Below are 26,794 nucleotides of genomic sequence, written 5' to 3' on the forward strand. Positions count from 1 at the left end.
CTCCTAGTGTAGCAGGGAAAATGAGCTATGGCGACTGGTGACTTGTTGATTTGAGTGTGACACAGGGAGACCTGCACACAGCAATGAGAAGGATCTGCTCCACCCTGAGTCCTAGTCCTTCCCTGACCAACCACCCGTTGGGACTTCTGGGAGAAAGTTCCCTCCCTTCCCTGGGCTGGCCCTGTGTTCCTGGCCAGCCTGTCCCACCCTAACTCCCCCTGCGTCCCTCTCATTCTCTCCTGTTCATCATAAGCCCTCTTCCACAGGGCCTTGACACGTGCTGTCCTTCTGTCTGAAATGTTCTTGCCTCTTCATGATCTAATTGGCTTGCATTCCCATCTGTGGTATTCCAGCTCAGAGATGCCTTTCCTGACTCCCTGAAAGAGTCAACCCCCTGCTATGGGCTCTCAGACCATCGTGCACCCCTTTCCTATCCTTTATCTCGGTTGCAATTTCAAACTCGTGTATAGGATTATCTGGTTACTATCCATCTCCCTTTGTAGCTGGTAAGCTTTCCTGAGGCAGGTACTACGATATCTCCATTAAATGCTCAGCACTTACCTCTACTGTGGAGCAAAGTAGATGATCAATAAATGTTTGTTGAATGAACGAGTGAACAAAGGAGGTGTGCTAGCAGCTGCGGGATGGGATTGCTGCAGGTCGGTATTGGGTGGATGAATGGGATGGGGAATATTAACCCAAGGTTCTCTGATTTCATCATACCGTGACCTCTCCTTGCCCCTGCCCATTAATACTTGAACATGTGATCATTTGTGTTACTATTATCCATAGAAAATGGGGAGAAGTGCCCAGTGGCCACTACATCACTGGGTGTTTCTACATCAGCAAGGAAAGTATGCTTATTCTCTGTGTATGATAGATTACTTGCAAGTCATAGGCATATTCTCTAGCCATTTTACAAGTGACATCACCCCAGAAAGCACCTTAATTTCTTTTCCAACTGGGTTGCCTTGTGCTGCCTAAGAAGAGAGCGGCCCATTATCAGCCTGTCTATTGCTTGTTTAACGGATCTTTGAAAAAATGTTACCTTGTTTTACTCAGCTTTTCTTCCATTACTTATTACTGATGATGCATCTCTTTTCATGTTCGTTGGGCTTTTTACCTGTCTTTATTGCCTGATCATAGCTTTTGCCCCTTTTAACTGGATGATAATGCAAAGGTTGATTTATGGAATCAATTTGCGTACACATATGCATACACCTGTCCATACATCCAATATACATGGAAGCTTATTGTATATAAAGCTACACGTTGCACATCGTCATCTGTGTGGTCACTCTTTGTCTCTGTCTCTGTCCCCACCACACACCTGTCTGCCATGTTTTCCCAAAATAAAATCACTCTTTACTCCCTTGTAACCGAATAATAATATTTTGTGGGAAAATATTCCGAGACCCCAATGTCTCATTTTTCATCAGATTCTACCCACAAAACTGAGTGCTCATGACCACCTTTCTCCTGGATCAACTTCCCAATGCTGGCAATAGTTTTCTCTTCTCTGCAAGGAAGTTTTCCTTGTCCACCTTTGTGTGTGTGTGTGTGTGTGTGTGTGTGCGCGCGCGCGCTTCTGTGCTAATATCAGTATGAACCCACGGGTTTCTATGTTACTTAATAGGTTGTATTTTGAAATTTTCATTATTTTGGTGCCCAAGTTGTCTCAGATGTGACCACTAGAAGCCCCTTCAAAGTGGCTCTTGTGTCTTTGACACAGACATTATTCTTTGAGCATTTTCTTACTTCTGGCACCATGAGATGCTCCAGGTTCAGTTTTCATTTTATCTGCCCCAGACCCAGGATCAACTCAGAATCCCTGATTTCCTCAGCAGGGGAGGGTATTAAGTTTGGGGCCCTGATGCTGTCATGGCTACTGGGGTGTCATTATTTGTGGGACCTCTCAGTGGACAGAGCTAGAACACACATGAATTATATATGTACAATGCATATATACAGTTGGGTAGATACACACACATATGCATACAATGTCCATATATCCAATATAAACACACATGCATGTATGCACCTAGAGTGATTCTGTATCAGTGAATATATTTTAGAACCATGAGTCTCTGCCAATATCTCCCATTCTAATCCAATATACCTGTTTCTTTTACACTTCACTTTTTCCACACTTAACAATTTTGGCTTTAAAATTAAGCTGAAGGAAAAAAACAACAACAACCTCCCACTTTTCCAACAAGTAAGGAACTTAATTCTCTTTAGCCTCAATAAATTTTCTCAGTTGCTCAACCAGTTGACCCCTGGGTTTCATGTAACCAGTCCCCCAACCACACATGCTGTCTCCATGGCCTGCCAAACTGTGGCTTGCCCTGCCTCTGGTGCTCGGATGCCAAACCCTGTCATTTGAAGTTTTTTGCAGTGCTTGTCATCACGCTGAAGTTTCGGGTAGTCAAATCTCGCTTTTTTTTTTTTTTTTTTGCTGTATCACCTTGAACTTATCCCTTTCTCTGATCTTCTGTTTTCTCCGTTGCAAAAAAACAGGTTAGCTTTCCTGATCTCTGAAGAAACTTTCGGTAAAATGACTCATTTCAATAACATTTACATAGTACTTATTTTTGGTATCAGGAAATGCAAAATTTAATAAGAAGAACCACTTTTAAAAATTTATTATGATTACAAAGATTTATGTAGATATATGTTAATCACAACAACCAGCCAATAATTTCAAAATGCCTAAATTCTAATAATAGCATTTTAAACAGGTTATAATAAATCAATGGATTAAATACTATAAAGATATTAAAATGCATGATTTTGAAGAATATGTAAAGGAAATATTTATTTCCTATACAGAATAGTGGAAGGGTAAAAAGCAGATCACAAACAGTAGATGCAATATAGCAATTTTACAAAAAGAACCTAAAGACCACACTAAGTTATGACTAGTCATTATTTCTGTATAGGAGGCCAGAGGGTATGGTAGACAAACTAATGGTCCCCAAAGGAAAATGTCCATGCCCCATCCCCAAAACCTGTGGGAATGATCTTACATGGTAAAAGGACTTTGTAAATGGGATTAAGAATCTTGAGATGGGAGATTATCTTGAATTATCCAGAAGGAGCCACTGTAATCACAATGGTCCTTTTAAGAGGGAAGCAGGAGGGTGACATCAGAAAGGAAGAGGTATTTGGAAAGAGGAAAGGACCATGAGCTAGTGAATGCAAAGAGTTTCTGGAAGTCTGAGGACGGAAGAAAATAGATTCTCCTCTCAAGGCTCTAAGAGGAACACAGCCACGTACACATCTTGAATTTAGCCCAGTGACCTGAAGAACTGAACAGTAACTTCAAGTTTAAGCCTATCTGTTGGGATTATTTACTCACTTTGGGGAGACTCTAAATGAAACGTGTTTATTGAGCACCTATTATGTACAAGCCATTATGCAAGGTGCAAGAGAAGCTGCAAAGATGCTAGGGGTATGCAAGTGCCTACCTTTAGGGAGTTCACAATCCAGCTGGAGAGACAAGCTTCAAAAATTAATTCTAAGAAAAGGCTTAAGCCAGTCACAGTGGCCCACACCTGTGATCTTGGGGTCTTGAGAGGCTGAGGCAGGAGGATTACAAGTTTGAGCCAACTTGGGCAACTTAGTGAGACCCTGACTCAAAATGAAAAGGGGCTGGGATGTAGGTCAGAGGTAGAGCACCCCTGGGGTCAATCCCTACTACTTAAAAAAAAAAGGTTGTTACAGGGCTGGAGGCTTCCAGGAAACTGAGGCAGTACCAGGACCCCCCTTCACACCCTGATCCTTGCAGTCAAGTCAGAAGGATTCCAGACACGTCGCTCAGAGAAACAGGCATACGTTTAAAGGAAGGAAAAGGGAAAAGGGGACCCTCTCAAGGGAAAGAGTGGGTCCTCTCAGAAAGGAGAGGGACAGCACATTTCTCATGCTCTCCGGTTTTATTGGGGATCCCAGGGACGTTTCCAGGTAGTCCCACTCAGGCCCACCCTTGACTTTTGCAGGATGGCCTCAGACTTTCAAGTCCCTGGTCATGACAACCCTGGGTCACTTTGCCCCATGCTGACTGGTTCTGATTGGAACTTGTTCTACAGATTTTATGGTTAGGGGGAATTTTCCTTATGTCCCCGAGTTCCAAGATCTGATCTGTGTAGCGGTTCAAACTCCCCCTTAGCCCTGAACCATTCGGGGTAACTCATATTCTTCTTATCAGCATTTCAGGGCCTGCGTCTCTCCTGCGGATAACAGGTAGTTTGCTGAGGAATGCTAACATGTCCCCTTAACCTAAGCCAGACAGGGTGGCAGCTAAGTTGCTTTCCAAAGGTGAAAGCACATGGGCTTGGCACCGTGGGCACATTTTATAGAATTATTCCCTTCACCTCATGTTCCCATCACTCACATCTCTCTGTCCCCTATCAGGCTCAAGTGACCATTACATAGAACGATAAAAGAGACATCAAAAAGGTGACATCCGTTTCCCTGCCGATTTGCTTGCTACATGAATCCAGAGGAGAGAGATCCCTTCTGTTTAGAGCAATCAACAAAGTTTGTTTTTACAGAGTAGGTGGGATTTGAGCTGAAGGATAATTAGGATTTGAAGAAGGGTAAGAAAGGATATATTTAAAGTGGGAACAAGGTTGTAAAGGTGGTGGTAAAACACACAGCCCAGGGGGTGAGGATGATGAACTACATTTTTATTTTTTCATGGTACTGGAGACTCAACCCAAAGGTGCTCTACCACAAAACTACACCCCCTGTCCTTTTTATTTCTTTTTCTTTTTCTTTCTTTTTTTTTTTTTTTTGGTACCGGGGATTGAACCCAGGGCCACTTAACCACTGAGTCACAGCCACAGCCTTATTTTATTTTGTATTTTATTTAGAGACAGGGTCTCACTGAGTTAGCTGCTCAGGGCCTCACTAAGTTGCTGAGGCTGGTTTTGAAATTGGAATCCTCCTGCTTCAGCCTCCTGACCTGCTGGGATGATAGGTGTGCGTCACAATGGCCGGCACCCCAAGTCTTTTCTTTGTTTTTCATTTTAAGACAGAGTCTCTCTAAGCTGTTCAGATGGTCACAAATTTGGAATCCTCCTGCCTCAATTTCCCAAGTTGTTGGAATTACAGGCATGTACTATCACAACTGGCCTTGATCTGTATATTAGCAAACATCATATTCTACTTATTTCATATAAAGATAAATTTATATGACATTCTTCAATTTCTTTTCTGCATATAAAGTCTCTGAACAAATAGACTGGCAAAGAATCTATTGAAATTTCCAGATTGAAAACAGAAATTCTTTGTTTTTAGATCATTGTGAACTTTTAAAACAATCTTCTCTTTTATGAGCATTGAGTGTTACTATCTTTAATATTACTATCTTTATTAATCTTTCTAATCTTACTAATATTACTCATCTTTATCTTTACTAATATTACTATCTTTAAAAAAAAAAACATTTGATTTAAAATCAAATCTTTAAGAAAGGGGTGTAGATGGAAAACAGCCACAGGTGCCTGGGAACCGCACATCCTACGTATGTGAGGTGGCCACCAAAGGAAATAAAAGCTGTCTCAAAGGAAAAATTGTGAAAAAGACAAAAATGGAGTCCCTGATTAGGTCCATGTATGTTTTGTATACTCTGAAAACTGTTTCTAAAAGTTTCTAAATTCAAAATATCAGCCTAGAATAGAAAAATAATATGATAATAATTCCATTGCGATAGTATTGGATTTCAGCCCCACTCAGGCCACTGACCAGTGAGATGCTTTGGACAACTCACTTGACCCATCTGAGCCTTGTTCTCTCCTTTAACAAGTGGTGAATTCCTGCCCTCCTTCTCGCGGGGTGTTCTGAGAGGCTGGCTGAGCAGAAAGAGGGAAGGTGCTGCTCTTATTAAATCAAAAAGCATAACCACATGTAAAACTGTCACAGAGACCCTCAGCAGGTTCTCAAACTGTGAGTGGAATCTGAATTGAATTAGCATTATTTTTAAAAGTCACTGAGCATTATCATCATCTCAAAATGATATATAAGCATCAAAAGTGAATACATTTACTTTCAAGAGTAAAAAAAATCAAGGTTCACAAAAATATCATAATTCCTTCTTGCTCATTTCTGTATACCAGCACCTAACAACACCCTGTCTAGCACATAATAGATGCTCAATAAATATTTATTAAATGAATGAATGAATACTTGTCTCTGAATCCCCCTCTCGTATTCTCATTTGCAAGATCTCCCAATCTCTGTTTGCAAGATATATAAGAATTCACTGAGGGAGCTCGATGAGATTTACTTTTTCTCTTTAGGGAAGGTATTTTATTTATATAGAAGAAGGTTAACAGTGTATATCTAAATTAAAATTTAATAGGCCTTTGGTATAAACAGAAGTGCCTATTATTCAGTGTTTTTAAATGCTATAACAGGCACATTGTTAATCACAACTTAATACCTAGTGAAGGGAAAATAGATCCCAAAGGATTTTGAAACATTAAAGTAAAAGACCTGTCCCTTTTAAAGGTCTGCGTCTTTGTGTCAAGGAAAGAGCTCTGTGATACACAGATAATGGTAATGGTGATGGCGGTGCTGATGACTCCGACAGTGAGTATGAGAACCAGATTTTGCCGTGGAAACTACGATTCTCTTTCCCAGCACTGACAGTGCAGGTAGCTGGTGGCCAACTTTGCGCATAGCGAGTCGATGGTATCACCTATGTGGCTGTCCTGGAGAGCTGGGTCAACCCCCTACCCTGGAAACCCTGACCTCGGGGAGGCTTGAGCCTCACCTGAACCTCAGCTCTGGGGTAAAACCATCTGTCCACAGATAAACAAACTCAGTGCTCTGTTTACAGCGGGTTGTCCTGCCCAGGGCTTCAGATGCCCCTCTCACCGTAGAGATCCTTGCTTCCTTCCAAATGAACCAGAGACACCTCTCTCTGGACTCTGAGGTCTGGAACTAACGTCACTCACAGGGACGGGGAAATCTGGGCACTCACCATAACCAGGAGGTCCCACATCTCTCCCTGTGGCCGTCCTGAGTCCTGCAGAAATGTGGAAATTGCAGCCTGCGGTGCCAGTGCCCGGATTGCCCCGACCCTGGTGAGTGAAGTTAGTTAAAGTCTGGAAGATTCTCTACAGAGTGCTTACGACATGCCCTGCCTCAGCTTCATGAAAACAGAGCTCAACATCTCTATGCTTAAGACTTTTTGTATGATAAAATCTCCCTTGCAAAATTGTCCCCACCCCAGGCTTAGTAAGGTAAAACTGACTAATAAAAACTATGTGTTTAAGGTATACACTGTGATTTGGGTGGTGGGCGGGGGGTACTAGAATGGAACCCAGGACCACTGAGCCACATCCCCAGCCCTTTTTGCTATTTTATTTAGAGAAAGGGTCTCACTGAGTTGCTTAGCACCTCGCTGTTGCTGAGGCTGGCTTGGAACTGTTGATCCTCCTGCCTTAGCCTCCCGAGCTGATGGGATTACAGGCATGCAGTGATATAGAGAGAGTATAAAACGATTAACACAATCAGGCTGATGAACATATCCATCATCTCATGAAGGAGAGATCACCTCTGTTAGCAAATTTCAAGCATATGTTATTAACTATAATTACCAGGCTGAGCATTAGAGCACCAGAACCTGTTTGTCTTGTCACTCAAAGTTTGTACCTCCTAACCAGCCTCTCTCTGTGGGTCTACTTCCAGGACCCTGGTCACCACCCTTCTATTTTCTGTTTCTGTAAGTTTGACTCTTTTACATTCCACATATGGGTGAGACCATGCAGTACCTGTTTTCTATGTCTAACATTTCATTTAGCACAATGACCCCCAGGCTCATTCATGTTGTCACAAATGGCAGGATTTCCTTCTTTTAAAGGCTGAATAATATTCACTGTGTGTGTATAAAATAATCATAATTTCTATATCTCTCTATCCATTGATACTTGTGTTGTTTCCATTCTTGACTATTGTGAAAAATATTGCAGAGAATATGGTGGCACAGATATCTCTTCAGAATAATGATGTTATTTTCTTTGGATATGCGCCCAGGAATGGAATTGCTGGATCATGTAACAGTTCTAGTCTTAACTTTTTGAGTAACCTCTGTACACTTTTCCTTGATGGTGACCACAATTTACATGCCCAACAACAATATATAAAGGTTGTACATCCTCATCAACACTTGTTACCTCTCAACTTTTTGTTAATATCTGTTTTAGTCCATTTTGTATTGCTAAAACAAAATACCTGAGACTGGGTAACTTTATAAAGAGGCTCATTTAGCAAAGTGTGCTGGAAACAACATGGTATGGACATGGCACTCAGCTCTGGTAAAGGCCTCAGAGCAGATGGTATCACAGTGTTGGAAGCAAGTGATAAGACACAAGAAATGTCATAACTTATCAGCTAACTTGTTCGAGGTGTGACCAATGAGAAACATAGTGTCACAATACACATGACTGCTAAGAAGAAATATTCAGGAGCCACACCAGACTCACTTAGAACAACAACCTGCTTTCTCTAAAACTAATTCATTCCTGCACATTCAACCCACTCTCTAAGACCCATCTTGATCTATTCATGAGGGTGGAAGCCCATGACCTAATCACCTCTAGGCCCCACCTCTTAAAGCTCCCAGCGCATAAACTTTGCGGGGGCGGGGGTGGGGGGGGTGGTGACCATACCTACACCACAGCCATAGCTATCCTAACGAGTGCGAGGCGATGTCTCGTTGTGGTCTTAATTTGCACTTCCCTGATAATTAGTGATGGTGAGTACCTTTCACTGGTGAGCACCATTCATATGTCTTCTTTGGAAAAATGTCCATCAGGACCTTTGCCCATTTTTTAACCAAGTTTTTTTTTTTTGCTTTTAAGTTGTGTAAATTACACAAACTTGTCCTCAATACTTATTTTAACTCAACTTTGGGAAGGGATAATGGGGTTTGAACTCAGGGCACTCAACCACTGAGCCACATCCCCAGCCCTATTTTGTATTTTATTTAGAGACAGGGTCTCATTGAGTTGCTTAGCACCTCGCTTTGCTGAGGGAGGCTTTGAACTCGTGATCCTCCTGCCTCAGCCTCCTGAGCCACTGGGCTTAATGGTGTGCACCACCACACCTGGCTTACCTAAGTTTTCCTGTACTATAATGTGGATGTGACCACGTCCGGGGTAACTTGCTCTAAGCCTTCCCTGTTTCTTCAAACAGGACTAAGCCATCCCTTCCACCACGGGGCGCTGTTTCTCTCACTGGTCACACCTGGAACACGTTAGCCGCCTGGCTCCACGGTCAATAAACACATCCTTGCCCACCCTGCCCACACCACATCCATTTCTGTAACCTACCTTCCCCTTTTTGCCTGTTAATATACAACTTCTCTTCCTTCGACCTATGTTCCCAAATCCAGCCCCTCAGGACTCTTCCTTAATTATTTCCCCTTCCTCCTCCAGCCTTTCAGAGCTGAAGTTTGGATTGATGGTCAAGATAATTCCTAATGATAGTATTAACTACTAATTGAAATTTTGTCATGGGCCTGGCATTGTTAGTATTTTACATGCGATGACACTAGTCCTGTTCCCTGGAAAGTGGGTTTTATTTTGTCTTATTTACAAATGAGGAAACCTGAAGCTGCTGTGATATGTTCAAGGTCATCCAGCCATGATGTGGCCAATCCAGAGTTCCCAGCACGGCTCCTCTGGGGCCCAGGTTGTGATCTCTCTCTCCGAGCAAACACCATGGCACTGCAGTGGATCGGGGGCAACTTCTTTTGTAAATTTCTTCTCCCTCTCCCACCACCATCACCAGAGAAAATGTATGCTCTCTATTTCCTCAATATGCTTGTTGGATTGAATGGAGCCGCTTAAAGCCAGAAAACATGTCTCCTATTTTTTTTTTTAATATATTCTAGCCTTGTGCTCAGCACATAAGGTAATCATTAAATGTTAATGACTAAGTGAGATGGAATAAAATCAGTGTTGTGGTAGCCATTTTTAAGCTTTAAGAGTTGAAATGTGCAGCCCATACACACCACCACAGCTGGGAGCCCCATATTGCCATCCAGCCAGAAGGTGGATTCATGGGACGGGAACACTGAAAACAGACAAAAGAATGGTTCAGTCAGTTTCCAAACTGCTTCCTACAAGTAGCTGCTGCTTCCCCCCTTAATCATTTCACTATGACTAGCTGGCTAGGGAGAAATCCCGGGCAGACACTAAGGGTCCTAGGAATTTAGAATGACCACAGAATTATCCGGTCAAGGTTGGAGGGGATGTGGGCGAAGGGCAGTGTCCTTCCCATCTAGCAAGCGAGCTGCCATCCAGGCATCCATTATGGGCTTCATCCTTCAGGAAGGTGCCTTTGTTCTTAGAATTCGATTGATGAAGTGCAATCTCACATTTGAACACATATGGATATCAAAATGTATTTGGTGAGGAATGGTGTCTTGTGCTACCAATTTCTACTTTCCTTTTTTTTTTTTCTCGTAGCACAAAATTTTCCCACTTTTTGCCAAAACCTTACTATGTAGCTTTTTAACTTAATTAAATATATAGGCAATTACTGACACCATCTGTCTTCAGAGAAAAAGAACAAGAAGGGACACAAAAGACTGGAATCCAGAAGGAGATCCTTTAACAAACAAAATCCTCCAGTTCCACGGTAGTAATATTTATCTTTAGGAGCCCTTCTGTTATTTTAAATTATTTTTGGTTTTTTTAGAAATGATGAATTTACGCTCTACTTAAGATGTGATGGCGTTGGTATGATTTTTTTAAAAAAAGAAAATACCAGGTAATCCATTGCTTTTTCCGTAAAACAAAAACTTAAACATGTCGTTGAACATCTGTTACTAGTACAGTCTAACACAGCACTTAAAATCCCTTAAAATCCCTGAAACCTTTATAAAGTTACATGAATCTTTTGCATAAATAGAACTGTTTTGGCAATATGTATATTCCTTTAAACATGTATTCCACTTTCTTAAAACATAATATTCATGGTGTTCCCTCTTGTTTCAAGCTCTTATGTGTAAACGAATGAAAAGGCGTCCCTTCAGGAAGGAGCTGCCTCCCCCTCCAACACCACATTCCTATCCCAGAGTACCTACCGTAAGGAGGGAAGTACGTCTGTTTTTTTGTGTTTTGGGGGGATGGGTACTGGGGATTGAACTCAGGGGCACTCGACCACTGAGCCACGTCCCCAGCCCTATTTTGTATGATTTAGAGACAGGATCTCACTGAGTTGCTGAGTGCCTCACTGTCACTGAGGCTGGCTTTAAACTTGCCACCCTCCTACCTCAGCCTCCTGAACCTCTGGGATCACAGGTGTGTGCCACCCTGCCAGGCAGTAGGTCTGTTTTTTAAGCTTTCTAGATTTTTATTCAAATGTCTGTATATGTAAATGATATTAAGTCCAACCATTGGAATTTGATTGGGCAAGTTAGAAACCAATCAAGTCCAAATAAACCAACAGAATTCACTGTCCTTAGGGAGAGCATCTCAGGAAATATGAGGAAGAACAAGGAGTTCTCTTAACATTGGCAGCTACCACCAGGGAAGACACCTGTGTCCCCCCAGCTTCTCTCTGAGTGCAGGGAGTGTGTTTGGAATCCCTGTGGCTGTGGTGAAATTCCCCACCTCTGTAAACAGAAGCACAGGATAAGAGGTCATCCCTAAGGGGCTCAGTATAAAGACAACTTTCAAAGAAAAAGCACCATAAAATTTCTACTCATGCTTAAGACATTTGGTCCCAAAGAATGTGCCATCCCAGATCTTTGGAGGGAAATTCAGTTCTTGTACTTTGCATTTTTTATCCACTTGTTGATGAAGAAAATAAGAAGGAAATAACTTTTCGATTATTTTTTTACACACTGCCTCAAAGACTCTGTAAAAGGCTAAGCACGCAGAAGCAGACCTGAAACTAGGAATTACGCTTATCTGGCCTTCAGTGTTATATATTAAGAAACAGCTGCCAGTCTTGGTGGCATGGGCCTGTAATCCCAGCAGCGTGAGAGACTGAGGCAGGAAGATCTCAAGTTCAAAGCCAGCCCCAGCAACTTAGGGAGACTGTCTCTAAATAAAATATAAAAAGGACTGAGGATGTGGCTCAGTGGTTAAGTAGCCCTGGGTTGAATCCCTGGTACAGGAAGGACGGGAGGGAGGGAGGAAAGAAGGGCACGTTGGATTTTAGGAGAAGAGGAAGGAAGAGAAAAAACACCTCCCACATCTCTTACTCCTGTTTCTTTCATTTGCTAGAAATGGAACCTAGGGCTGGGCTGGGGCTCAGTGGTAGAGCACTTGCCTTGTGCACGTGTGAGGCACTGGGTTCGATCCTCAGCACCACATAAAAATAAATAAGTGAAATAAAGGTATTGTGTACAACTACAGCTAAAAAATAAATATATATTAAAAAAGAAATGGAGCCTAGGGACACCTAGGGACCCTGAATATCAGCAGGGCTGTCAGGTAAAATCAGCCAGAGGCCCAGCTCAGCAGCAGGGCCCTGTAAGCAGAGGTCAGGAGGCAGGGAGGGCACTTACTCGGGTGAGACTCCAGGTGACCCTCACTCAGCACCTCCTCAAAGGAAACCCTTCCCAGGGCCCTAGGACCCCACCCACGTGTTTCTGGAAAGAGCCGCAGGACTCTTCTTGGCCACAGGTGGAACCTTGCTTTCTGCCTATCCTGGTCCTCGTAGACCTCCTAGAGGATGTTCTCTCAGAGTGCTGTATAAACAGATAATGGGAAGGTGAGGCAGAAGGGGCTTGGGGACTTGCCCAAAGTCCCCCAGTAAATCAGAGGCCCTCCGCTTCAGAACTCTCCAGTACCTGCTAGAGCTTCCCAGCCTGACTGGCTGCTTCCCAGCGCTCCCACCTTCTACCCAGCACGATGCTGGCCTGGCAGGCAGTCCTCGCCAGAATGGAGCCCGGGGGCGGGGCGGGGCGGAGCAGCTTGCAGAGAGGCAAGGGTTTTAATCCTAGCACTGCCACTTAGCTGGGAGCTGGGCCCGGGTCTCCATCCTCACTGCATTAAAATGAGGGTCTCCACCCCTACCTCACAGGCCGCAATTGAGGATGACATGAGAAAATGCCAGAGTGCCTTAACACTTAGTAGACACTTAGTGTGTGCCGCTCCCCTTCCTCTCCTTCCCCACATCTCCCTCCTGCAGTCGTCCCACACGTGGTCAGATGTCGGCTTTCTCAATATCACTGCCATAAAAAAGCTACAACTATTGGCTTGATGGTGCTGGATCTGTCAACCCCGAGTCTGTTGGCAGCAAAGGCAAAGTCACAGAACCCACCTTCACCTCCAGGTACCTGGATCCCTGTTGGAAGCATGTCACCTGGGACCCAGCCCATCACCAAATCACCCAAGACTGTTGGATTATTGGATTCACCTGATGAGGATGAGGATGTCCCCATGAAGGGCACGGAGCCTGGAGGCGGCCCACGCCACAGAGGGCAGGCTGAGGGGCTGCGGAGGGAGGAGGTGCACGTGTCTGGGACACAGCTTTCTGTGTCACATGCCCCCCGCCTGACCAGCCCTGTCTCCCGGGGTGGCCAGGCCCAGCCCCACCAGTGAAACAGCTAAGTCCAGATGAAAAGCCGTCTAGAAAGGTGACCCTGCGTCCTCCGACCTCCTTGAGCCTTTTTTTAAAGGCATATTCTTTTTTTAAAATACTTTTTTAAAGTTGTTGATGGACCTTTATTTTTATTTATTTTTATGTGGTTCTGAGAATCGAACCCAGTGCCTCACGCATGCTAGGCGAGCGCGCTACCACTGAGCCCCAGTCCTGCCCCTCCTTGAGTCTTTTTGATGATACGCATATTCCAATCTGCTATTTCCAACTAAGCCCCGGGTTTTAACCCTCACTGGGTTCTAGTTTGCTTTGGTGACCATGAAAGATATTTGTTAGCCATACATGGTAAAGCTTTTTAATTTTTTTACTTGAAGAAGACCAGAGGAGAGTTGGGGAGGTGGTTGATGGCAGGGGTCCCACGTTCAGGTATTATATATACACTCAACTATGTTTAAACAAAGGACCACACCAACTGTATAAGTGTCTACCCTACAGTGAATTTTCTGGAGATTAAATTCTGAGTGTGTGTGTGTGTGTGTGTGTGTGTGTATAATAACTACCACACTGAATTTCACCTGTTTAAAGCATACACTTCAGTAGCTCTTAGTATATCCACAGACTTGTGCAACCATCAATATTATCTAATTTAACAACCTTCCCTCACCCTCAAAAGAAATTCTATATCCACTAGTCACTCCCCACACCTCCTGCCCCTCAGGTGATAGAAACCACTTTCTGTCTCTATGGATTTCCTTACTCTGGACATTTCATATAAAAGAGATCTTTTGTGACAGTTTTATTTCAATTAAAATGTTTTCGCTGTCAGTCACATTGTAGCATGCATCAATCATTCCTTTTTTATGGCTTCATAATATTCCATTGTATAGATATACCAACTTTTTATCTATTCCCCAGTAGATGACTAGATATTTGCATTGCTTCCACTTTGGAGCCATCATGTATGATGTTGTTATGAACATTCATACATGGGTTTTTCATGAACATTGTTTTCATTTCCCTTACTTTTCTACTTTGGATTACAATTGGTGGGTCATAGGGCAACTCAAAGCTTAGTTTTTTGAGGAATTGCCAAACTTTTTTTCAATGTGGCATTATTTTACAGTTTTGCTAGCTGTATTTGAGGGGTCTGATTCTCTTTGTCATTGCTAACTCTTGTTATTATCTTTTTTATTTCTGGCATTCTTGTGGGAGTGAATGAAGTGCTATCTCTTGTGTCTGTGCTTTTGAGGATGATTTCCCCCCTTTGTGTCATTTAATTGAATCATTTAACAAAGACTTATTGGCACTGCTTCTGTCAGGAGTGCTGTGCTAGTCCTTGTGGGGGATGGAAAACAGAGGCCCATGATCTTGGTTTCATTCTCCTCTGTGGAAACTCCCTAATGTACAGACTTACCTTGGACTTGGAATAGAGAACTCTGAGCTCTCATCTGAGCTCCTCTCCCAAACAGGGCTCTTCCCTTCCTTCTTGGAGCCTTTGTACTGCATGGATCTAGGGCTGGACTAGACAACTCCACGGCCTGAGCTTTGGCACTACTCGTTTCCTGCAGACATCTTCTGCAACAAAGATTATGCTTTATAAAAGATTCTGGATTCTAGGGCTGTCAGGAAACTGGGAGGGCAAGATGAACTCTGCTGCCCGTTCATCACACTGATCAGAGCCAGTGCTGCCTGCTCATCCTCATCAAGACAGGGCCTTGCTGGGCATGGCAGTCTCCATGTCGACAAGGGCCGAGCACAGGGAACCTTTCTGCTGGGAGCTGTGTGACATGAGTTCTTCTGCTTCGAAAGTCCACACCAAAACCTTTCAGAGATCATTTGTGAAAGCATTAAAGGAGCACTTCCCAACAGCTCAGACATTTGTACCGTGAAAACTAAAGAAGGATCTCATTCAGTAGGGGATTCGAGTGTTCCATTGTTATGGGAAGAAACAGACACAGTTATTAGGCCTACAAACCTGTACTGGGTTATAAAAATTGGGTTTTTGTGTTTTATTAGAGTTGAGTGCTTCATGTCAAAATAAGAAAGTTATCTTCCAAAGAATTCATAGTAAAAAAAAAAAAGTAGGAAATACTTAAACGGGAAAAAAGAAAGAAACGTGTATGTGATTCTGTACCCTGGGAATATAAATAATATCAGGTGTCTGGATTCCAAGGCCATCAGTTTTGAAACCAACAGAGGGAAGATCATAAATTCATAGAGATAATGGAAGAAACTTGGGAGAGGAAGCACAGAAGGCAAGAGTGTGTTAAAAGATTTGTGACTTTTTTTTTACAAAGGTGAAAAATATAAGTATAGCTGCTGATGATGAAAGTTTACATTTTGAGATGTTTGTTTGTTTGTTTGTTTATTGTGGTGCTGGGGATTGGAACCCAGGGCCTTATGCATGCAAGGCAAACACCCCACCAACTGAGCTATTTATTTTGGATACCCATATTAATTTTAAATATAGTTGTGGTACATCCTGCAAGAATTTCCAAAGTGACAGAGAAGCTTCTGGCGCGCGCGCATGCGCGCGCACACACACACACACACACACACACACACAGCTTTATATTAATAATTAGCTGGTAATTAGGTGTCATAGAGCTAGACCAAGGATCAGGAACTTGGCCTTTGGATCCCTGTTTTCCCCTTAATTATGGGACTGGTCAAGTTAGTTCATCTCTCATAGTTGTCATCCATAAGATGAGAAAGTGGGCGATGAAGGTCACCCATCCCTTGTCAGCCAGGAGGCCCTGAAGGCTTTCCGTTTGAGAGATCTCAGCTACCCCACAGCACAGCAGGTGTGTTAAAATGCCTCCTCACATAGTATAATTTAGACGTGACTTCCTAAGAGTTGTGCTACATTTGACTGACATGATCCACTTTGTGGATATTTTTTAAACACTTATGGTTATTTTGCAGTTTTCACATTTGGGAGCCAGTGATGTGATTTTTGTTTTGTTTTTGGAATCCAAACATTTTGGAGGCCTTTGAAAAACCATGAGGCCCTAAGCATGGTGGACCCCCTGGCCCTGAGAGTTCAGTGTCAAAGCCCAGAATTTTTGCTGCTTCTGACCCCACAGACTCCAAAGAACCAATACAAGACAATGTCCAGGGCGGGTGGTAGAGAGAATGGATAAGACAGCCTCATGGGACTGTGACTAAAGTAATGCCCAAAAGGATAAACAGCACCAATAGAGCCAGAAGGGAAGGTCTCCAAGATGAACACCAGTCTGGGTTGCTCTCCACCAAGTGACCTTCTCACATGACCACAACAGGTCCCCATCCGGGCTCCAAGAGCCTGGGCTATCCCAGAAGTCGCCACTAGGTGGCAACAGGCCAAGAGGCTGCTGTCCCCTCTGCCTGCCTATTGATTTTTTTATGGAATGCAAATATCTCATTAAATATCATAATCATATTAATATTTTACTCATTGAAAATCCTCACAATGCAATGTGTCCCTTCTTTAAAATTAAGTACCAGCTGTGTTTACCACAGTGGAGATCTCAGTGCTGTAAGGCATTTCAGTGATCCAAATAGGGAATAGAAGAGATGTCATTTATTAACTGCCTGGGGGAACATGTTCTCTTTTTAGAGCTAGAATTCTGAAGCCTGTTTTTTTTTTCTCCCCATCTCTGAGAAGCTTTCAAGAATTCTCAAGTCAAAGGTCAAGAAATTAGTTCTCCTTGGCCCTACAGTGACTCGCTCACACCCTATCTCACATAGTCCCAGAATCCTCAAGACAGCCCTCGGGGACAAATGCCATTGGGCTGGCATCCACAGATAAGGAAGCAGGCCCGGAAAGGGGAAGGAAGTTGCTCAAGACCATGAGGGCAGCAATGGCAGGTTGGCACTCCCAGCCAGGCCCTAGAATTCTGGCCCAGAGATCTTTCCAATCCAGGGGAGCCATTCATTCGCCCCCCACACAGCCCGGGTCCTCTCTAGTCCTCCTTACCTTCAGCTGCTGCCATTTCTTCCCCCACTCAGCTGCCCCATCCTTCTCAACTTTATTTTGCCTTGGCCTAACATGGTGAGAAGCAGCAGCCTGCCTCTGCCAGTGTCCCCTGTGGAAGGCCTCAGGTCCGATAGACCTCACCTGTGCCCAACCAGGGAGACCCTGAGCTGCAGGCCTGACAGTGACAACAGAGAAAAAGCTGCCCCAGGCCAGGGACTGAGTCTGCTTGAAAATGACAGTGCAGCCCAGCCCTGGCTCCAGACTGCACAGCTGAGAAAGGAGCAAGAGTGCCTGGAGTCTCAGTGCCCGCTCCGGAACACTGACCAACAAAGGGACCTCAGAAGTCCCACACTCGCACCTGCAGTCTCCACTTTCCCCTCTCAGCCATTTGGGTGGCTGTCTGCGCTCTCTGGAAATGCTAACTTCCTCCTCTCATCTTCTGCAGGGCAAAGGTCTTGGCGACATCTTTGATTCCTTCTCTTAGTCTCTCACCCCATATCTGACCCACTGGCAAGTCCTCTGGGCTCTACCTTAATGTATCTGTAATATGGCCATTCCCCCCAAACCCCCCCATTGTCACACTGGGGGAGTCACTGTCCTCTCTCACTCATGTTACAGCAATAGCTTCTTAACTGGACTCCCTTTCTCCCTCCTTGCCCCTCCTGTTTTCTTCTCCCTGCAACCAGAGTCACCCTTTAAAAGCAGAAGTTAGATCATATCACCCGTCTGCGCAAAGCCCTCCAATGAAGTTCCCACCTCCACAGTTGTACATGGGAAATAAGTCTTTGGCTCTGTACTTAGCCAAACCAGAGGGACAGAGGGACCTTGGCCTATCCATGGTTGGATTATCCAACAACCAACCAGAGGAGCTGGGCACACTGGCTGGCTTTTGCAGCTTAGCCACCGCTGTGGGGACACATGAGTTAGATGAAGGGCTTGATCTTGCTCAAAAAGGAATCAAGTGGTCCAATGGTGGATTTTCTGTGAATCTGAAAAAAAGCAAGGGCAGGGAGATGACTCACAAATTTCTTCACCAAGGAGGATGGGTCTCGCATCACAGTTTGTTCTGAAGGTCAGATACCATTTCTGTGGTGGGTGAGCTGTCAGTACTGCTTCTCTCAAAGTTGACTTAGTTGAAGAATAAGTCTTTTAAATTTTGTTAACGAGGGCTGGGGATGTGGCTCAAGCGGTAGCGCGCTTGCCTGGCATGCGTGCGGCCCGAGTTCGATCCTCAGCACCACATACAAAGACGTTGTGTCCACCGAAAACTAAAAAATAAATATTAAAAATTCTCTCCCCCCCCCCTTAAAAAAATTTGTTAACGAGGTGGGTAAATGGTCACAACTCCCAGTTAGCCTCATAGGTGCATCTCATGTGGAGGGAAGGTCCACCAGGACTATTATACTCCAGTGACTAGGAGGAAAGTGTGACCCAGAGAGACAGCCTGCTGTGAATCTCAAATATCTGTCTCAGACCTTGATACCGAAACCTTGGGACTTTAGCAAGCCACTTATCCTGTCTGGAGCCTCCAGTTCTTCTCCTTACAAAAAGAAAATGATAAAAAGAAGAAAGAGAAAGAGAGGAGGGGTGGGGAAGGAGAGGAAGAGAAGGAGGAGGTGGAAAGGAAGGGAGAGGAGGTGGAGAAATGGGGAGGGGAGGAGGAAGAAAAAACCTTGAAATGAGTCTGTAAAATACCTACGGATTCTTAAAGCTCTGAAACTCTTAATTCTTCGATGAATGATATTCGATCTATGAATTACTCCCTCCCTGCCATACCTAACCCAATGCCTGTCAAGTTGGCCAGAGTCAAGACCAAGCCCTATGTTACAGATCTTTATTTGCATTTGGAGACAGTCCCAGAACGTAGGGCCTGAGCACATCTGCCCACATCTGCATGCTCTGCCACCCATCCATCCCGCCTGTCACTGGAAAGAGGAGAAGCAGCAGGGGTGAGCAGGCGGCCTCCATCTGCCTCGAACACCTAAGGCAAAAAGGGTCTCTCCCCCACGCCTCCCCACACAAGAGCATGTTGTCACCTTGTTATCCCAAAGAACCTGGGACCCGTCTACCGGCTCTCACATGCCGGGGCCTCTGGGTGAAGCTGCAGTGAGTGCAGCCCCCAGCCCGGTGGCAGTCAGGGCCGTGGAGGGCTGGGGCCTCAGCAGTACTTCTCTTCCCGCCCCCCCTCCTGCTGGCCCTCCTTCTTTGCTGAAGTTGCAATGGACTTCTTTGCCAAATTTCCTGGTAGCCCCTTTTAAGAAGGTAACCCAAAAGAAGTTGAAAACAATTTTTATGTTTTTAACCCAAAGTATTATCATTTCAACCTGTAATCCATATGAAATGTTATGGATAAAAGATTCTACATTCTTGTTCGCATCCTCATGTTGGAAATCTGTCTTCTACACTGACAGCACGTCTCCATTTGGACCAACCACATTTCAAGTGCTCAGTAGCCACAAGCGCTCAACAGCTCAAGAGCAGAAAGAGATTAGATTCTAAAGTTAATATCCAAGTCCAAAATTTAAAATGAGATGAAATGAGAGGTGCGGGGAGCCTAGGGGATGCAGAGGAGGTGCTCAAGGAATATTGGCTCCCGTTGAATCTGAGCCCATCCTGGAGAGACACCGGGCTCCTTTTCAGCTCCCCTCCATGGCTACCCTATTAGCGCCAGCTAGACAGATCTAGAATATGCATGAAGTCTATACGTAATGGTAGTTATCATTCTACTAATATCAGATTGATGGTTAACATTCTGTATATTCTCATGTAGTTTTTTGTATACATATTATTTTTGCAAAGCCGATCTTCCTTGTGTAAATTTCTATCTTCTTGTTGTTTCCTGCTTCTTTCTAAATCATCAAGTTATCCACAACCATCATCTCTCAGGATAATACCACAGACTGCCCCACCCTTGGGTGTGTCCTCAACTTCTTACCCAAGGACAGCTACCATTTTTCAAAATTAAGAAAGGCTGACTCAAAAGCCTTTGTGCTGCTGTGTTCTTAGGCCTTGATGGAAGTCTCTCTAACATTTAAGCCATCTTTTTTTAAAAATATATATATTTTTTTAGTTTTAGATGGACATAATATCTTTTTTATTATTATGTGGTGCTGAGGATCAAACCCAGTGCCTCACGCGTGCCAGGCGAGCGCACTACCACTTGAGCCACATCCCAAGCCCCTAAGCCATCTTTAACAAAATGATTTTTTGAACCTTATCAACCAAACAGTAATCTACAAGTGATGTCTGACAGAGACCTGGGACCCCTTTGGTTCTTGTCCTGCACCTTTGATACCTGGCTCTGTGACCTAGAGCAAACCACTTCACTTTCCATGCCAGAGTTGCTCCATTTATAAAGTAAACTGATTGCATGAGGTGATTCCAGCTCTAACCTTCAGTAACGTTTCCCCTCTCCCTCACATCTAATCAATTAACCCGTCAAGCTAGTCATTACAAGTCATTATAAGCAAGTCATGTCAAAGCCACCACCAACACACTGTAAAATCCATCCACTCGTGCCATCCCTGCTCACAGTGTCTTTGTACAGGCCACCGTCATCGCTTGTCGAAGTTGTGTATTCAGTGCAGAAAGAGATTTCGGTTCTAAAGTTAATATCCAAGTCCAAAATTTTAAAAATCAGATGAAATGAGAGGTGCGGGAGAGCCTGGGGGACACAGAGGAGGTGCTGCAGGAATATTGGCTCCGTTTGAATCAGAGCCCAGCCTGGAGAGGCACCCGGCTCCCCTTCAGCTCCCCTTGGAAAAGCTGGGGGGAGTTCACGGTGCAGCTTGGAATTGCGGATGCGCCCTGCCGCGCCAGTCCCTGCCCTGCACGCTGGGCGCTTTGGGAAGACAAAGACTCGGCAGCTTCCCCTGAAGGGCTGACGGTCTAGAGGGGGAGATAGGAACCCCGGTACACAAAACAAGCACGCCTCAGGCAGTGTCTTCAGTGGAGAAACCAGATGGAGAGCAGAACAATTATCTGAGCAAATCAGGCAAGCCTGCTGTTGAGGAAAAGGCTTCAGGAAATTTGTTCTACTATTTCTATATTACTTTGTGAACCAAGGAATGAGGGCGGCCTGGAAAAGCAAAAGTACTTTGCTTCTGGAAAGTCCAGAGCTCCCGTCTGTGCTGTCTCAGGCTACCCCGGATGCCACTTTTCCATCTTAGCATCCTCATGGGTAAAATGGAGCTGGGATGATACCAACCTTGCCCAAACCCAGTGGCCTATGGACTGGTTTGCTCTGAAGTTGACCGGTTATGAAATGGGGAGCTTGAGTAGCTCCAGAGACAGCCCAGAATGTCTCTCCTAAAAATCTACTGTTAAAGGGAATGTTTTGTATTGAACTTTATAATCTATAAGACAATTTTATGCATTTTTCCCCCAAACACCATGTAATACATATTATCATTTGCTCCTTTGACACCTAAGGATACAGAAGTAGAGAAAGCCTCAAACTCGCTCAAGGCCCCCTACACATGGGTTTTCTGACTCTGTAGTTCTCCATCTTTGCCCAATACTGTGCTGCCACCCTACTAAAATCCTCATCACCAAACAATAATACCATTAGCATAAATATGAACCCTGTTTGTTATATACATTTCCCTTTGATCAAGAGCACTAAGACATCACAGAAGCTCTAGGGAAAAAAAAAAAAAAACGCCCGGCATGGGAGAGCAGCAAGTTCACTTTCTCCTGTGAAGGAACAGTAACTGTCCCCATCTGATTTACATTTTATGCCATACAGCAGGAAATATTTAAGTTGACAAATAGGATATTTACAACTGCAATAGATACTTGGCAGTGAGTTTTTAACAATTGTTGCAAATGTGATTTATTTGCTATTATAAAAGGGCATTACTGTGCGAATATGACTCCTAAAATTAGCTTCAGTTTAGCAAGGGGCCTTGACAGCTTGACCCCTTAATATCCTTATAATGATGCCATTTACATTCAATGCTTACTCAAGTCACTCACTGCTAGATTTGTTTGAGAGGAGTCCACTCTAGGGCAGATGTATTATGTATTTTAACATACAGAGTTGGTGAGTGGGGCACTTGTAGGCTTTCGAAGAGGAAAGAAATATTTAATCAAGTCTTCATGAAAATGTGTTAGTTTCCAACTTCCTACAGTGAAAATGCATTACTGCTAATTACAGCACGCTGCAGAAATACAATACTTCATGTTTTCTCCACAAGACACTTCCATGGCATGGATTGTATTAAGCAAGAACATGCTCTGATCCTCTGCAACTTCAGTTTTTAATTTGACCGGAGAGTCAGTGCAGGATCCATGCTATCTCCTCCACCAGGGAATGGGCAGAGGGTGGGCTGGGAGCCTGGCAAAGCTGGATTTGAGTCCCAGCACCCCTGCTTCCTATCCCTGTGGACTTGGGGACCACCCTGAACTTGTTTCTTCATCCATAACATCAGGCTATGGATTGGGGGTTACTATAAAGATCTGAAGAAAGGTTACTATAAAGACCTGTCCGTACTTGACATATGGGTGCCAGTTGTGGTTTTGTTGCTTGGTTAAATGTCGCTTTTGGGATGCATCCCTGACATCCCTAGGTAAAATCTGTCTGCGCTTTCCTTCTGCTTTATTCCCCCACGTTACTGTATTACGGACTTCGTTGTATGGTAACTGATTGAATATGTGTGTACCCGACTCCACCTTCCTGATGACAGGACCTGTGCCCATGGTTTGCCTTTGACTGGCACAGTGATGTCCCTGGAGCATTGAACTGAGGAGGATCCTGGGGTGCTTCTCGATGCAGGGTAGGTGGGAAATAACAGGTCAATAAAGTGGATCTGTCTGAGGAGAATCAGGAGAGGCTGCACAGGAGCCTTCTCTGTCATTGTCTAACACATAGTAGATGCTCACTGAATATTTGTTCAAGGAATTAATGGATTTTGCTTGGTTATCTTGTAGGTGACAGTAATGTTTGATTCAATTAATGTCTGTTTTTGTTTTTAATGCATCCTAGTGTTCTTCCCTACTTTTTGAAGCATTTTCACTTTTAATTCAGCATTAAAAATGAAGTGGGGTGGCCATGAGACATTCTTGCACTCTCACAGTAAAATGGCGGTGGAGCTAAGCCTTACAGGCCAACCATCAGTTTCCCATTAAAATCATGTTGTGTTTCCCAGAGGTCAACACTGCTTTTTTTCCCCCCAATTCAAGGCAAACTACCTCTCCTCTTATTCACTCACTCTTCCCAGCTCATTCTCTCTCACTCTTTGCCCTCTTTCTTCTCCACTTGAGCTTCCCATCTCCTGACACATCCATCCAGTCTCATTTTCTCAGTAGAAAACATTGCACTGAACACCTCTGAAATGCCAAGTCACAGGCGAAAAAAATCCAAGTCAACCCAAGCCTTTTGGGAAGGCCCTTCTGTTAGATTTATCTGTTATTTTCATCTCTGTAACTTCCCATGTAACCTGGAATCCTGATTGGAGTCAGACTCCATCCCCCAGCTGAACGATGCAGAAATAAGCAACAACATCTCCATCAAGTCCCCTGGTCATGGGTGTGGTCCCCTCTACTGGGGTTCGGTCTGGTTAGGGGTGGCGGGGACTTTCCTTTCTCTCCCCATCTCACCCTCACTTTCCCGGCTCCTGTTTTGATCAGGTATGGGCAACGGACCTCAACATCTCGTACAGTGACCAGCTGGCCCTGACTCAGCTCACCCTGTATCTGACGAATGGCCATCTGGATTGCAGTTTGAGCATCCTTAAAGTGCCCCCCTACGTACCAAGGAAAGAAAGGAGATTGAGGCCCTGTGGCTCCCTGACAGAGCCGGTAAGCAGCAGATGCTTCCTGACTGTCCCCACGTCCAGCAAGGCTCAGCCGCTGCGTGCAGAGCTCCTTGACTAGAGAAAGGAAAAGCTAGTTCTGACACACCCCACATTTTCCAGCCCCTACTGTTTTTATTTTAAAGTTTTCAGCCTCTTGATCCAATATTCCACAGAACTGCTCTGCTTCGAGTCCCCAGGGTCAAGCTATTCAAAACTGCCCTGTCACCTCTCCTTCAAGGTGCCTCCATTCGGAGGCTGATAAGAGACCCCCTAGCGCCACATCCACTCAATAACCAGGTCATATTTGTTCTGGCCGCTAAACGCCTCACCCCTGCCCTTCCTCTGCCTTCAGGAAGATATTGCCTGGGTTTCTGCTTTCATTATCTCACACTAGATACTGGCTAAGTTTCCCTGTCCCCTAGGTCTCTCCTCGTCCTAATCATACATTACAAACAAAGCAGCAAGGTAAAAAGCAAATCTATGAGTGTTACTCTGCTACTTGGGATATTTAAATAACACCTGTGACCTTCAGGAAAATCTCCACTCCAACTTCCCAGCTTGGTTAATGAGGCCCTTGACCTGTCTCTTCCAACAATCACAGTCTCCCTTCTCATCACTAGCCCCTCTCAAGGATGGCTGAGACCACGTCCTGCAGCTGGTTGAGTGTCACCAACCTCAGCACCTGGATAGCCAAGGGTAGGTCTCCACAGAGACACAAGATACTTGGTCCAACAATCAAAATCGATCGTGCAGAGAAGGATCAAAGGTCAAAAGTACCTAATGGCCCTTAGTGTAGGAGTGTCTTGGGGCTCTCCAGCCACATCTGCTGTGACAACTGCCAAGGGTTTCTTCTGCTTCTACAGCAGTAGGCTTCAAGCCCTTTTGGCAAATGAAGCACCACTTGAAATCCAAATATAGAAAACAGATCAAAGAGGACTCTATCCTAGTGTCCCAGAGATACCTTTTCAGAGCAGCATCTCCTGCCTCTGCTGAATCCCTTTGGGTCTAGGAGATGCCTCTGGATTTAAAGGACCCTTTTTGACTCTGGCCAGGCTCCACAGTCTCCCTAGAGAGTGTGCCTGGTATCGTAGGGCTCAAATAGCTTCCCGCTTCTCCTCCTCCCTCAGTCCAGTTGTCCTGTGAGTTACCAGCCAGGACCTCATTCACAGGAATCCCCTGGATGTCTGCTGATTAAGAAGAGAGGCAGAGCTGGGCACAGTGGTGCACGCCTGTAATCCCAGTGGCTTGGGAGGCTGAGGCAGGAAGATCTCAAGTTCAAAGCCAGCCTCAGCAAAAGCGAGGTGCTAAGCAACTCAGTAAGACCCTGTCTCTAAATAAAATACTAAATAGGGTTGGGGGTGAGGCTTAGTGGTTGAGGGCCTCTGAGTTCAATCCCTGGTACCAAAAAGAAAGAAAGAAAGGAAGGAAGGAAGGAAGGAAGGAAGGAAGGAAAGAAAGAAAGAAGGGAGGCGGAGTGGGACTAGAGAGATTAATTAGGCCCCAGGACCTTGCTGAGAACCAGTGTCTCACAGCCCCACCTGTGGCCTTTATCTTCACTAAAGGGAGCTGTGAACCCCAGGTTCAGTGCCAGAGGGAGAGAGCAATAACATGTGAGTCCTTTTGGCTAGTGAACCTAACTGTAGGACACTTCCAAAAGGAAGCTAGCTGGAAGCTGAGTTGGTATTCAATACAAGCCTTCCAAAGACAACTCACCACACTTAAGTAGCTTTACAAACTGTGAGCAGAAGTTGTACTTTGAATTAGAAGCACTCTGCCATTTTCCCAATTGCCGCTAGGTTTCCTTCCTAGCTACGTGCCACAGATGGGAATTCTCCTGTGATCAAGAGTGTTAAACACTTTTGGGAACTGCCTGTACACAAGACCGAAGGAAGCATTACGATCTTCAATAATTCTAATGTCTCTACAGTAGGAAAGCGGTGCAGGGTCTCTGATGCAGGGAGACATTCAAAGCGCTTTTGGTGTTAGAGAGAAAGATGGATGCACTCACCCTGGTGCCACTGTGCTTGTGTGTGCACATGTGATAGGCTGTGTTGTTGTTTTTTTTTTTTTTAAGAAGCATGTACAGATGCATACACAGCACAATTTGCAACCAATTGAAGCCTCCTGAACAAGTGTGAACAGACCGCGATGCGTCAGGCTTGCAGTTGACAGCCCCTTTTGAAGACCAAGAGGGAGGAAACACACAGAGGAAACCACTATGAGAATGAGCGCAATCACAACCAATGCCTATCAAATACTCCCATCTGAGCTTATTTCTTTAATAATGTGTTATACAGAGATAGGAAAAGAAAAAAAAATGTTCTGGACTACCAGAAAGGACTCAGAGTTGTCCCAAGTCACAAACAGGTGGCTGGACTGTTTAGACCTGATTAGACCAGGTGAGCAAACTCCTGAACCTGTCTCCTCCGCAAATAAGCACTTGAAGGTGTAAACAAATAAACCTGAAGGT

At 44.5% G+C, this 26,794-nt stretch overlaps 1 protein-coding gene across 1 annotated transcript in view; it reads left to right on the top strand.

Annotated features, from left to right (window-relative positions):
- Iqch (IQ motif containing H) overlaps nucleotides 1–26,794 on the top strand; it is a 195,495-nt gene that overhangs the window by 146,320 nt on the left and 22,381 nt on the right. The window contains exon 17 of the mRNA XM_071607335.1: nucleotides 24,158–24,328. Coding sequence (XP_071463436.1) covers nucleotides 24,158–24,328 — 171 coding nt within the window. The remainder of the gene's footprint in view (nucleotides 1–24,157; nucleotides 24,329–26,794) is intronic.

The sequence above is a fragment of the Marmota flaviventris genome, chromosome 2 (genome assembly GCF_047511675.1).
Source record: "Marmota flaviventris isolate mMarFla1 chromosome 2, mMarFla1.hap1, whole genome shotgun sequence".
NCBI classification, from domain to species: domain Eukaryota; kingdom Metazoa; phylum Chordata; class Mammalia; order Rodentia; family Sciuridae; genus Marmota; species Marmota flaviventris.